The 13,545-nt window shown below is 38.0% G+C and overlaps 2 protein-coding genes and 2 long non-coding RNA genes across 9 annotated transcripts in view; 2 read left to right on the forward strand and 2 right to left on the reverse strand.

Annotated features, from left to right (window-relative positions):
• The first annotated feature begins 85 nt into the window (after nucleotides 1-85).
• On the forward strand, nucleotides 86-2,380 carry Egm (Enigma). The gene is made up of 4 exons (XM_068290955.1): nucleotides 86-309; nucleotides 366-1,290; nucleotides 1,347-1,671; nucleotides 1,728-2,380. Exons 1-4 carry the CDS (start codon nucleotides 135-137, stop codon nucleotides 2,250-2,252), a joined length of 1,950 nt encoding a protein of 649 aa, XP_068147056.1. The 5' UTR covers nucleotides 86-134; the 3' UTR covers nucleotides 2,253-2,380.
• LOC137577474 (uncharacterized) lies at nucleotides 686-4,108 on the reverse strand. Its single transcript, XR_011032421.1, has 3 exons — nucleotides 3,938-4,108; nucleotides 2,839-3,881; nucleotides 686-2,770 (listed from the first exon to the last, which is right to left on the reverse strand). It is a non-coding gene; the product is annotated as an uncharacterized lncRNA (long non-coding RNA).
• Nucleotides 4,109-6,861: 2,753 nt separating this feature from the next.
• Nucleotides 6,862-11,024, reverse strand: LOC137576854 (uncharacterized). 2 transcript variants are annotated; one of them, XR_011032325.1, is made up of 4 exons: nucleotides 11,010-11,024; nucleotides 7,914-8,159; nucleotides 7,425-7,839; nucleotides 6,862-7,359 (listed from the first exon to the last, which is right to left on the reverse strand). It is a non-coding gene; the product is annotated as an uncharacterized lncRNA (long non-coding RNA). The 2 variants fall into 2 exon arrangements; XR_011032324.1 differs by lacking the exon at nucleotides 11,010-11,024 and having other exon boundaries at nucleotides 7,914-8,241.
• Nucleotides 8,336-13,545, forward strand: part of tou (toutatis) — a 52,192-nt gene continuing 46,982 nt past the window's right edge. For 4 of the 5 annotated variants that reach the window (XM_068290187.1, XM_068290186.1, XM_068290183.1 and 1 more), the window contains exons 1-4: nucleotides 8,336-8,454; nucleotides 8,623-8,782; nucleotides 8,856-9,089; nucleotides 9,155-10,071. The gene's annotated coding sequence lies outside the window, so the exon portion shown is untranslated. Of the gene's footprint in view, nucleotides 8,455-8,622; nucleotides 8,787-8,855; nucleotides 9,090-9,154; nucleotides 10,072-13,545 lie in introns of all 5 variants that reach the window. The other variant, XM_068290181.1, reaches the window with a different exon arrangement.

Raw genomic sequence — 13,545 nt, forward strand, 5'->3', positions numbered from 1 at the left:
ATATTTTTAAAATGAAAATATAGCGGGTTTTTATTGCACTGCAGCGCCCCACACATATGAAATATGGTTACACTAATCTAGCTTATTTTAGCTTTGTTGTTGTTTTGTTACCCAAGAGTTTTTTGTGGCCCAAGATGCGCTCCAGCTTACTTCGTTTATTGAATCATCAAAGGATTCGCCATCCTTTACTGGCACGTGGCAAGAGCACCAAGGTAACCACCTCCACTGCATCAGCTTCGGCAGCGGCCAGAAGTCAGCGGGAACATGCGACACCAGCGGCAACCGGCGAACATGCGGATAAAAACAAGGGTAATGGTGACAGAAACTGAGCTGGGAATCAATTAAAATGATTTCAATTTACACAGGTGATGTCCAAGTGGATGAACAACAACAACAAAAATTGCCAACCCGTGAGCCACTTGTAAAAAACTTCTTTATCGGATCAGTGGACAAAGAGCTTTTGGCTTATCCTGAGGTTATAACGCGCGAAGAGATGACAAACTTGCAGAATGCTCTTTTACCTCTGAAAAACTATTTCGAGGAGTCCAAGGATCAGCAGCAGGGTCAGAACTTTAAACAATTGGGTCTCTATGGTTTGAATGTACCCACCGAATACGATGGAGGACGAGGTTACGGATGGAGTGCCAGCTTAATGGCCAGTGAACCGGACTCACAGCAAACGAACTTGGCTTTGGAATTGCAAACGCATCGCGTGGTTGTAGATTTATTAAGAGATGTTGGTTCAAGGCAACAGCAAGAACGTTATTTGAGTGCTCTGGCCCAAGGGGATTTGATAGGCACCGAGGCCATTTATGAATATGATCCGCCTGAGGATGATTATTTCAATACTCAGGCGAAATTTGTATCCGAAACGAATCTTTGGACACTACAGGGAGAGAAGGCATTTGTGATCTGTCCAGCGGGAGCTCCAGGACAACGGCAACTTTTCGTGGTTTTGGCTCAGACCCAACAGCCGAATGTTCCTGGTGTATTGGGTCGCGGTTCCACCATATTTCTGGTAGAATCTGATCATCCTGGTGTACGCCTGGGCAAGGCACATGAAACTTTTGGCTATCGAGATGCTGAGATGCATTCGGTTCACTTTGACAACGTCGAGTTGAGCGATGAGCAAATCATTGGCCTGCCCAATGAGGGCAATCGCTACTCAGAGCATTTAGTTCGTGCCTCCCGTTTGCGAGGCAGTCAACTGGGCATATCTTCGGCTAAACGTCTTCTCCATCAGATGACTCAATACAGTTTGGATACAACACAATGCGGCACTAAAATTAAGTAAGTGGCCATACAATTCTATGCATCATCCTTATTAATTTGAAAATTATGTTTAGGGATCTGGAATTAACACGAGCGCATTTATCACGAGCCATGTGCTCCGTGTATGCCATGGAGAGCATGCTCTACCTTACTGCTGGCCTCCTGGATGAGTTTCAAGGTCAGGATGTAACCTTGGAGAGTGCCATTACGAAATATTACACCATCAAGCAACTTTATACAATTGCCACACAAAATCTAAGCATAATTGGACCCAAAAGTCTGCATAAGGATCAAACGGCTGAGTTGGAATTCCGGAATGCAGCTCAATTGTATACTCTAGGCGAATCCATGGATACATTGGGCATGTTTATAGCTCTCTCAGGCTTACAGCACGCTGGAGTAAGTTATCACCAATGGGAAATATACCCTACTTACTTGAATCTCTCTCTTTTTAGCAAGCTCTCAATGCTGGCGTCATAAAATCCCGTAATCCCCTCTTTCATCCTGGTCACATTTTTGGCAAATTCTTCGATTCAGCCAGTATTGAGAATCCCAAGACTAAAATGCAATTATCCGATCATGTTCATCCCACATTGGATCCGGCTGCTCAGTGCATTGAGCATTCCATTGCCCGCCTCCATATGGCTGTGGATCTGATGCTAACCCGTCATGGCAACTCTGTGGTCGAGCGTCAGAATGAAATGCAACGCCTGGCCGAAATTTCCACCCTCATCTATGCCATGTGGGCCAGTGTGGCACGCTCCTCTCGCTCCTATTGCATTGGCCTGCCCCTGGCGGATCATGAACTCCTCACCGCCTCAGCCATCTGCACGGAGGGCAAGGAACGCGTCAAGACCCTCTGCACCGAGATTTTCGAAGGAAATTTCGTCAACAATGATAATAATCTTTTGCGCCTATCCAATCAGGTGGCCAAAAGCAAAGGATACTTTGCGGTGCATCCATTAACATTTAATTTTTAAATAATTTTTAATTGTTGTTGAAACTGTAATAGAAAAACAAATATATATTTAAATAATATTAAGAATTCGTTTTAATTTTAAGAACTATCCGAGCGACTTTTAAAAATATACCAAATTTAATGTCTCCACGTATTATAGTTTTTAAAAACATTAGTTTTAGGTGAATTCTGTGGGCGTGGCCAAAATTTAAATTGACTCTTTATATGTTTACATACTACACGAGTCTACATACAAAAATGGGTGGCTTTATCTCCTGTTGTCTCCGAGAACTAGGTGTTCATACAGACGGACATGGATCCACTCGGCTATTGATCATGCTTAGGTAAAAAGGGACGAACAGGTATTTATAAGTACATTTTTATCGAAATGTCTTCAATTTTTTGTTTGCCGCCAGTAAACTTTACTTTGGACGAATAAATATCTGAACAGATTTAAGAGAAATGCAGTTCCAGCTCAACCTCCAACAATTCCATCCCTCTGCAGGGACTTCTCTATTAATGTATTTTCCGTTAAGACTGCTAAAAATTATAAACCAAATATTTTTAATACTTCTTTGTCTGGGAGTATAATAAAATTAGTTACTTACATATAACCACAAGCATTGTCCCACCAGGCACCACGTCCTTCGTAGCAAACACCGACTCCTTTTTGATCATTATAGCGGTGGTCATAAGTACCAAATGATTGATTTAAACTGTAGTTCATAACATCCTTAGCATTTCCTCTAAAATCTCCCAGCGACTCCAACCTGTAATCCGTAGTTTCGTCACCAACTCTAAAATTGTCATAACTAGCAAATTGGAAAGTTCCATTGAATAATCCTAGTTGCACGTAAAGTTCATAGATTTCAGAATTGGTGATGCGATGCAAGTATTCAAGTCCAATAAAAAATTCTCCATTCAAGTCCCCTAAACCTTTTCGATACTCAGTCGATGTCCTTGCAAAGTCTACGCTACCATCAAATCGTTTATGAATAACAATCCATCCGCCACCTTCTATATCGCCGTTGCAGAGAGCAGAAAATGGTTCAAGTCCGGGTAATTGTATTTTATGAATGCCTGATGAAAGGCCTCGGCAACCGGGATTTCGTAAATGTTCCTTGCACTGGTTTAGATTTTGTCCGGTTTGGTTTAGTTGAAGAGAATTTCTTTCAGCTAAATTATTTGAGTCACTCAGCTGAGTTTCGGATATTTTTAGCATTTGCTTTAAAAATGACACTTCTGAATTTAATTCTTCAATTTTATTGGTAGATATATTTTGTTTAGCCCGATAGTCATCTAAAGTCTTTCGTTCTAATTGAAGGTCTTTAATCGCTTGATCTAGATTTTCTTTTTGTTTCGCCAAATCGACTTTTAAATTGTCATTTTCTAACTTTAATATCATAATCATTTGAAATTGTCTATTTCTATCCTCCTCTGTTTCTCTCTCCCCTTTCCTGACTGTTTCGATTGGTTCGATTTGATTTTTTAAATTATTATCAATATTAGCTATGTGAATATTCTGTTGAACAATTATACTTCGTAAATCCTCAACTGATTTACTTATATGACTGAAATCATAGTCTTTCTGCTCGAGTTTTTTGATTCTTTTTTTTAAATCAATGTTATACTCTAGAGCCACGTCGCAATCCTGTATGAATAAAATCAGATTTAACGTCTCTTTTCAGTATTGATTTGTGCACTCACCCAGTGACCATTTGATATAGAAGGATATCCTGGCGGAGGTGTTGAGATTACTTTTTGGAATCCAAGAAAAAGGAAGAGTGCGCTTAGCGAAAGGACACTTTGCAGATTCATTGTGGAAAGTGATCCAAAATTTATGAACTATTAATTTTCTGCTGAGACGTTTGACTGTGATAATGCCTCTGAGTGTAATGATTCACATAAAGTTTTATACGAAAACATTAAAACACTTGTTTCTTATCTCCCATACATACATAATCAGTTTACTATGTATTCAAATTTATTTTAAGGTCATTTTGGGCATACATACATATGTATTCATATACACGGAATTTACCTATATATGTAAATGCATACATATATTCAAGGGATTCCCATTGTGCAGATAAGGTTGTGTCTTAAGCCTTTAACTCCTGCTCTTCTATACCGATTTGATTGATATTGATCTCAAAAAATTCTCCGGACTGTGATCTTTCGATAGGATAGTGGTAGTCTTATTCTTTAGGTACTTCTATTTCCATTAATTTGATACCCTAAAAACTCAAATCGGAGAGCAAGTTTTTTTTGGGGAAGTTTTTGAAGTAAAGACTATATATTTTTTCTCGTTGACGTTGACCCGAATAGACAGAAGAACGGACATTATGATCATGAATATATGGTCGAAATTGCATTGTTCTTGGAGTTCAAATAGCCATGTCCGTCCGTCCGTCTAAATCAATGCAAATTGCTCCTAGACCGTTAAAAATTTTACATGTAGGCTTGTACATATATACCGCACAGTTTGTATATCTCAGATTCAGCCGGATCGGCCCCTTTATCATATAGCTTCCATTCAAACGGCAAAGTTCACGAACATTGTTTAATATTGGTGAGTTGCCAAATCTGACCCAGATCGGGTTACTATATCATATATGATCTGGTTTTATTGTGGGTAAAATAGTCGGCAATAGAGAGTTGGAAAGGCAAATTACATATGTATATTGCGTATGGTATTCCCTAATTAAAAATTAGCACTTTAAGTAGAAAAACAAATAGATTTAAAAACACCAGAGGGCCGGGGCTAACTTCGACCGCGTCAAAGTTTGTATACCCTTGCAATCAATGTGGAAGAACGTTTTATCTAAAAAGGCTTAAGCTTGAGAAAGAAAGGCCTACAATCATAGGAAATAACGAAGATTTTGATCAAAGTCACTGTTTTCCACCGATCGTTCCTATGGGAGCTATATGATATAGTCATCCCATCTTGATCAAATTTGGCATAGTCCCTTATAGGCGTAGTAAACTCTCTAATATTAAGTTTCACGACAATAGCTCAGAAAATAACGAAGGTATTGAGAAAAGTCACTGTTCGTGACTTTAGGGTTTGTATGGGAGCTATATGATATAGTGGTCCGATCCGGCTGAATCCGAGATATACAACGCCTGCAGTATATACAAGCCTACGTGCAAAATTTCAGCTCTGTAGCTCTTACGGTCTAGGAGGAGTTTGCGTTGATCCAGACGGACGGACGGACATGGCTAGTTGAACTCGTCTCGTCGTGCTGATCAAGAATATATATACTTTGTATGGTCGGAGATGCTTCGTTCTATGCGTTGCACACTTCTGACCAAAATTAATATACCCTTTTTGCAAGGGTATAAAAATTTGTTCAGGTTTTTTACAAAACAGCCCACAGCGCGCCGAGCGAATTAAATTGAATTAAAGAGAACCGGCGAGTTACGGCGAAAGGCCAAAAAGTTACGGCGAATAGGCAAATGTTTTTGCGCCGATTTTTTTGTTATGGTTTTTTGTTGTTGTTTTTTGGTTGGCATCAATTGTTCGCCGTTGGCATCAATTGTTCGAGTTCGACTCTTTTGTTCGACTCGTTTGTTCGACTATTGTTTTTGTTTGTCTTTCATTGTTTTTGTTTGTCTTTGCGTGGTTGGGTTTGACTCCTTTGCTCGACAGCGTGGTTGGGTTTGACTCTTTTGCTAGACAGCGTGGTTGGGTCTGACTCCTTTGCTCGATTCCAACCTTTTTTACTTTGCAGTGGCTGTCAAACTTTTTAGGAAAAGCCCTTGCAGTGGCTGTCAAACATACTCATTTTTTAAAACAATACTTCTAAAACTTTTTAGTAAAACGCATCATTTTGAAATTTGTTAATATTTATTTATTCATTTGTATGTATGATATGAATACTTTTTGAGACAATCATTCAACTTACAAATGACATTTCGACAAAATTAATTAAACTAAATTGTTCAAAGATCGAAGTAAATTTTATAAAGATTAATAAAGTTCAAATTAGTATTTTAACAATTTGTTATAAAATTAATTGTTCATGCATTTTTTTGCATTCTGCTAAAGTGTTGCATATAGTCAAAGTAAAAAGATTTCATTTTATGAAAATTTTGGACGTTTTTTAAACAATTTAATATCATTTCTCGCAAAAAAAGGTTCCAGATTTTGAAATTCTATTTCGTAACGGCCGTGTCACCTGTCATAATGCGCGCATCTGTAGAACATATGTTGGTCTAAAAAAATTGGCCGAAAAGAAATGAAAAGAAAACTTTGGAAAATTGTCAAATTTATGGTTTCCAAAACAGCCAAACAGACGCCAAATTAAATTTATTCCTGGTACAGAGAAGGAGGAGGTGCATCAAAGGTCCCGCCTTGACGTTTTTTGCCGGAAAAGGGAAGTATTTTGGATTACAACAATACAATTTGTCGTCCTAATTTCTTTTTTTCTTTATTTTCAGTTTTTTTTTCGCATTGTCCCTTTGCTTGTTCGCGAAAAAAGGAAGTATCTGTGTTTATAATTTATTTTTGATTTATGATCTAAATTTAATTTTCTTTAATTTCAGATGAACTGAGGTTGGGATAGCATCATCCTGCTCCAAAAGGAAAGTAATTTGAATACTATATACATAATTCAAATTTAACATTCTCTTTTTCGCTTTATTTTCAGTTATTTATAAGTTTTATCTTTAAGTTAAGCTTAATTATACATAAAAACTATACTGTAATACAATTTGTAACAATTAATGTAATAACACTCACATATAATTAATAAAATATCACAATTTTGTTCGAAATGTGTCATATTTTTCTTTCTAACAATTTTCAAAAATATTTCAGAATCGAACTACATAGTTCCCAGAAGAAATTCGCTTACGCCGTCAAAATTGAGTGTTGCTCGTCGTCGTAATCCGTCGTAGATTGTGGGTGTTTAGCTCATCGTCTGTGTCTGGTTACCGGCGCCACGGATTAATATATCCGCCAATATCTCCGCCGATGGCTGGCCATAATCTTTTCGCATATCATCCAAAACCACACGAAATTTTTCACGTTCAACAGCTGAGGAATTTTCGGGGCTCTCATCTTGCAGATGTTTGTTTTTAGAAAGCTTCTGCCTTTACCCCTCCTTGACGTTTACGTTCACAGGCTACAATGTAGGATCAATGTCAATAGAAACAGAAAATATCATATGCATATGGCAGAATTTCTTACCCTGTCCATCATGCCTCCCAAATGTATTTGCTATTTAAGCATTCTACGGCTCTAACCTCTGCCTGCTGGACGTGGGGCTTGGAATTTGCTTTTATATGTCTGCTGGCTAAGAGCAATCTGGGCTGACGAAATATAAAGGCTGGTCGCTTCTTCCATTGGATCGACATTCTTTTTGTTTGCGTCGTTTATTAAGCAGGATTTGAAATATGCCCACTTTTTCGTAATCCTACTGACAGGACAACTCCTCTACACGTAGTTTATATCCTTGCGTTGCCAGTCTCTGGGCGAGCTCTGTTGTTTGATTTTTAAACGGTGGTAACTGTCGCTCGGAATGCTCCTCATACATATAATTGGGTATCTTTTGGGTCTTTTGCACGTGATGCATACAGGAGCAATCGCTTGAAGTAGCTGTGGGCTGGCATTAGACTACATAGGTTAAAATTCGATGTGATCTTTGCTTGCACTTTCCGTGCTCGATCCGTTGCATACCTTGCTGAGTAGACTCTCAAAGATTAAGCAAATGTTCTCCTGTTGTCGTTGCAAAGCTGGTGGTAGACTGTCATTTAGATTATATTCTTGATCCTTTTCCTTGCGCTCCTTGTTAAGCATATCGTCCACTTGCCGTCCCAGCTGAGTGTTCACCATAATGCTGGGCAAAACCCTCACTCTAATGGGCAAGTAAGACCTTGCGCAGCTCCACAAACTCCATGCAATCTGCTTATCTGGTTGATCATTCTATGTAAAAGGATTTAGGTCCATCATTAAATAACAAAAACACATATGTAGTTCTAATCGGGGAAAAGTTATAACCATAATACAAAACTTATCGAATAACTTAAAAACAAGAACTTCGTACTCGATTCAAGTTTTGTAGAATTTATCGATGATCGATAAAGATATTGATTAATCGGTTGACATCATCTGAGAAAAGTGCAATGTAAATAAGCTAAATTTATGTTTAATTTGGACCTTAAAAGAAATTATACCACTGGCGCCAGCGGAAATTTACCGGTGACAAAAGCTTTGAAAGGTTGGAGAGAGAAATTAAAAGATGCTGGCGTTGAAGACACCGATTTTAATTAGAAATGCATCAATATGCACCAATTCGCATGTCTTGAAGAAGAAATTCATAATTTTCCAAACTCAACAATGGCAGGAACAAAATGCATTCTAATTGTTTTTTATCTATTGCTTCTAGAATACTGTCCCTGATGTCGAGTTTAATTCATCTCAGTTGTCGGACTTTAAGAGGTCCTTGGAAGCCCGATGTGCCCGCATGCCGCATGCCACAGCACATTATTGGGGAATGGGATTTCATGGATATCACATTGAAGACTGTGTTTATACCTCGCCCTGAAGTTTGTCAGATTAGTTATAGAAAATTATAAAAATGATAAGCAAGTAATGTCGTTGTCTATACTACATACATAGGTTAACCTTTGTGGACGCCACTGCCATTGGAAGAAGCAAAGCGGCTACTGCTCTGGCCTGGAAAAATGCAAAATTGCTTGGGCTACAAGAACGTTTCAAGGTACATAACCACACCATAGAGGAGGACAAGTATATGCCTGAGGAACTTAACGATAAAAAATATGATTTAATTATATCGAATCCGCCATATGTTAAAACCGAGGAGTTTCAATTCCTACATCCCGAAGTTGTAGTGTAAGTAAATAATATCATTGTATTTGCCTTATCTATTAATAATAATTTCAATGGTTTGCGAGTAGCTCGTTTGGTATTTGAACGTGTTTCGTGTTTTCAGAATCGAACCACATAGGGAGTGCCCACTGTTCCAATAGCAATTCGCTTTCGCCGTGGTCTGGTCTGGCCAGCAGACTCTGGCCATATTTCGGAGTCTCACATTTTCATGTCTCAGTCTCAGTACATTTTCAGCAATCAGGCGGGCAACAACAACAATAACAAAACAAATCGAGTGAATTTAGTGAGAAACGGTAATAATAATAATAAGCAAAACAAAATAAAACCAGCCAGCGGAAAAAAAGAATAAAGAAAAAATATACATACATATATTAACTTTCAATTCATTTATATTGATTCTGAAGTTGTTTTTGTTGTGTGTTTTTGTTTTCGACGTGAGCGGACGTGCGTGCGGACGTTATTTTCAAATTTTCGAATTTTGAAAAATATTTAAAGTGAACAAAAAGCACAATAAAATCGATTACAAAAAAACAAATTGAACAATTCGGAGTGGGCCGATTTTCGGCTCTTGATAGTTTTATTACCCATAAATTAATTGATTTATAATCAACAATTAATTGATATTAGTTGATTAGAAACGAAAATAAAATCGTACAACAAAAACACCGCTCACTTTTTGTTGTAAACGCGCTGTAAATTGCGCGTGTGCAGTGACAAAAAGCGTGTGAAAATTGCAAACGAAAGAAAAAGCAAAAAATTAAAAGTAAAATACCAAAAAAAAAATAAGAAAGAAGGAAAAGAAAAACGCCCACGGCTAAACGGGGAAAAGGAAAATTTTTAATGTGTTTGTGTGTGTCTTGGCACTTGTGTGTGTCTGTGTGTGTGGGCAAAATATTACTGGCCAAATGGCAAAAATTAAATAATTTGTAGTAAAAACAAAATAAAACGGAACAAGAAATTAAGACGATAACGGCACATGATACAGGTAAGCATCAGGAATTGTTGTTACCCTCTCCATTATGTATGTGTGGGTGTGTGTGTGTGTGTGTTTGAGTTTATTTTATGACCGGCAAAAGCGGCAAGAACAACAACAATTTAAAAACGCAAAATATAACAGTGAAGGATTAAATGTTAATTAAACTACATATCTGAATGTCAATCTGATTAAAATTGTCATATTAAGCAGGTTACACCGACAATATTTGAACCGCTCCTGTTTGATTATTATTTCTGTTCTTCAGTTTCAATTCCGAATCGTAACACCAACCCCGACCCTGTAAACAAAAGGAAAACCAAAAAAAAAAACACCCAAAAACCTAGAGTTCAGGCCATTCCAAGTTGAAGGTGTGTATGTGTGAGTGAGTGTGTGACAGTGGCACACGACACAAGCAGAACATAGAAAACAACAACAGCAGCCAGCAACAGCGTCGCCGGCGTCGGCAGAGACAAACTGATTCCTCTGTGTGTGTGTGTTTTTTTTTGTTTTGCTTCGTTTCCCTTGCCTGATTCGTGTGTGTGTGTGTGTGTGCGTGTGGATTGGGGTTCATACAAATACAAATACAATCCATCAGTCCCACTGTTGGAGTTCTGCGCGCTTTTATTTCAGATTTGCGCACGAATGGAGTTTGGTTAGTGTTGTTGTTGTGGGGGATGAGTTGGTTGAAGTGGGAGGGGTGGCAACGTGGTGGAGCTAGTTTGTGCACTAGAGTCACAGACCCGAGACCGAGACCTGAGCACACACACACACACACTCACACAGAGATACAAGTGGATTGAGTTTTCGGCTTGTGTTTTATACGGTTTTTCCTTTTCTTTTTTTTATTTCGTTTTTTTTTTTTTTTGGTTTCTTTTGCACCTCAACTTCTGCGGCGAAAATGACTGAGCACAATTTTTGTTTCTTTTCTCCCACTCTCCGCGTCTTACCTTTTCTGTCGCTCGCGCTCTCTCTCTATCTCTCTGTCTTTATCTTGGCGTCCTTTAGTGTTGAATTTTTGTTGTTTTTTTTTTTTTCAAATGTTAATTGCTGTTGTTGAACTTTTAGTTGTTAATCAATTGCTTTTATGTTTATTTTATTTGTCTGCTGTATGTTTATTGTGTGTGTGTGCGTGTCTGTGTGTGTGTGTTTATGTACTTTGCTTAGTTATTTAAGCTCTTTAAATTTTTGATTGTTGTTCAAATATTAAGTTTGGCTAATTAGCCTAGGCTTTAATTCCACGATGATTAATGATGAGTTTCATATAAAGATGGTGATTAAGCCAGTGTGGGAACTGAATGGAATAAAATAAAAATCGTTATCAAATAAATATAGAATATTTGCTTCTTGGAAATTATTGGCTTTCTTTGGAACGGTAGTTTAAGTTCTCAATGCTTGTTAAATAGTCAACAGTGAACACTCATTTGAATGCACTTTTCGCAGAGTTCTTCATTTATCAATCCATGTTTCAAAAACAAAAATTGGGCAACTGCAACGGACGTTTAAAAGCGTTTTTTACTGTACTCTACTATATCTATCTAAACGTTACTTTTTGCAATTCTATCTTATCAATTAGATTTTTTCCAAGAAAATTTCTTAAGAACTTGGTAAACTTATACAACTGAATAAAGCCATGAAAAAGAAAATGTTTTTGTAATGTTTGCAAAACTGAATGTAACAGGAATGCGAATACAGGAGCTGCCGGTTATAACGATAAACTCATAAAGATTTGGATGGTTATATGTATTTATTTGTATTTACCGGTTTATATTTGTTAACCGAAGTTTGTATACCCTTGTAAGTTTATTTTGTTAATCTTTCCTTACCTATAGCCGTCAAAGAAGAAATCGCTTTTTCTAAAAAGTCTAGTGGATCGTTCCTATATAAATTTTTATGACAGTTGCGTCAAATGTAACGACATAATTCATAAAAGTCACTGTTTTCCACCCATCGCTCCAATGGGAGCTGTATGATATAGCCATCCGATCTTGATCCAATTAGGCAAAGTCGTTTATTTGTTTAATAAATAAACTAACCAATATTAAATATCACAGCAATAGCTCAGAAAATAACGAAGTTATAGTGGTATAGTGGTCCGATCTGGCTGAATCCGAGATATATGTACAACCTGTGCAGTATGTATGTATATACAAGCCTACATTCATTTGCATTGCAATTTCAGCTCAGTAGCTATTACCGTCTAGGAGGAGTTTACGCTGATCCAGATGGACGGACATGGCTATTTAAGCTCGTCTCATCGTGCTGATCAAGAAAATATATACTTAATATGGTCGGAGATGCTAGGTACTAAAATATTCGCTTACTAGTAAAAATCCTTAAACGATATTTGACCACTCGGTCAAAGCGTAATGCCTAATGGCTAACCTTTAAAGTCACTCAAGAAGACACGAAAGTTTGATGAGATTTCATTCTCATAACACACAGACACAAATCGATTTCAATTGAAAGTTGCTAACCATCCCCGTTGAAATTCCAAACTTGCAGGAAAAAAAACCCCACCCCAACTCACACCACTCACTCCCCACATCCCCCATATATCCGCATTTGCTCGACTCTTTATGTGGCCATAAGTTTAACTTATATAAATCATTATAACAGCATACATACATATATCACACTCAACATTCACAACAACTCAACCGTTCTCCAGCTCTTTTTAGTATGTATTTGTATATGTATTTCTTTGCCATTTTATATGTATGTATGTATGTATGTACCTTTGCATGTATATGTGTGGGTGGAAATATTATCGAAACGCATAAAATCGATTTCTAATCGTGTAAATAAATGGCGACAAATGCTGCTACAACACACATTGCCGCCTGGCCTGCCCATCCTCAGTTTGGTCCCGAACCCAAACTGGCACCCAGCAGGTTGGTGTCCCATTCTCATATGTGTCTGTATCTCTTTGTATGTGTGTGTGTGTGTGTGTGTGTGTGTGTATGTTTGGAATGGAGTGAAAAAAGAGAGCCAGGCAAACCATTTGCCATTTGTTTCATGCCGAGTCAAAGAATTCTCGAAGAGTTGCACCTTGAGGAGATGCGCGACGGCGGCAACAATGAAATGGAACGCAGGAGGGACAACCAAGCAGAGCGATAAGTGAACTTTGGTACCCAGCAGAAGCAGTAACAGCAGCAGCAACAGCAAAAAACGAGAGGCGAACAACATTTAAACAAATATCGAATTTGGAATGACTGATGTGATGTCACTTGGTTGACCCCTCCCCTACGCACACACGTACACATACAGACACAAGCCACACTAATTGGTTAAGGGGGTAACGATAGATAGAGAGAGAGAGAGAGAGTAGTAGGTATGGGCAGTTGGCATTTCATTTCATTTCATTTTATTTGTTTTTGGCCCTAGCTAAAAGTGCAAAAAATTGCACTAGCCAAGGGCTCTTGCACACACACACACGCACACACAGACATACCCTTTTCCTCTCTCGCTTGCTCTCTGGGGTAT

Source organism: Drosophila tropicalis, unplaced genomic scaffold, assembly GCF_018151085.1.
Source record: "Drosophila tropicalis isolate 14030-0801.00 unplaced genomic scaffold, ASM1815108v1 contig_593, whole genome shotgun sequence".
NCBI lineage: Eukaryota > Metazoa > Arthropoda > Insecta > Diptera > Drosophilidae > Drosophila > Drosophila tropicalis.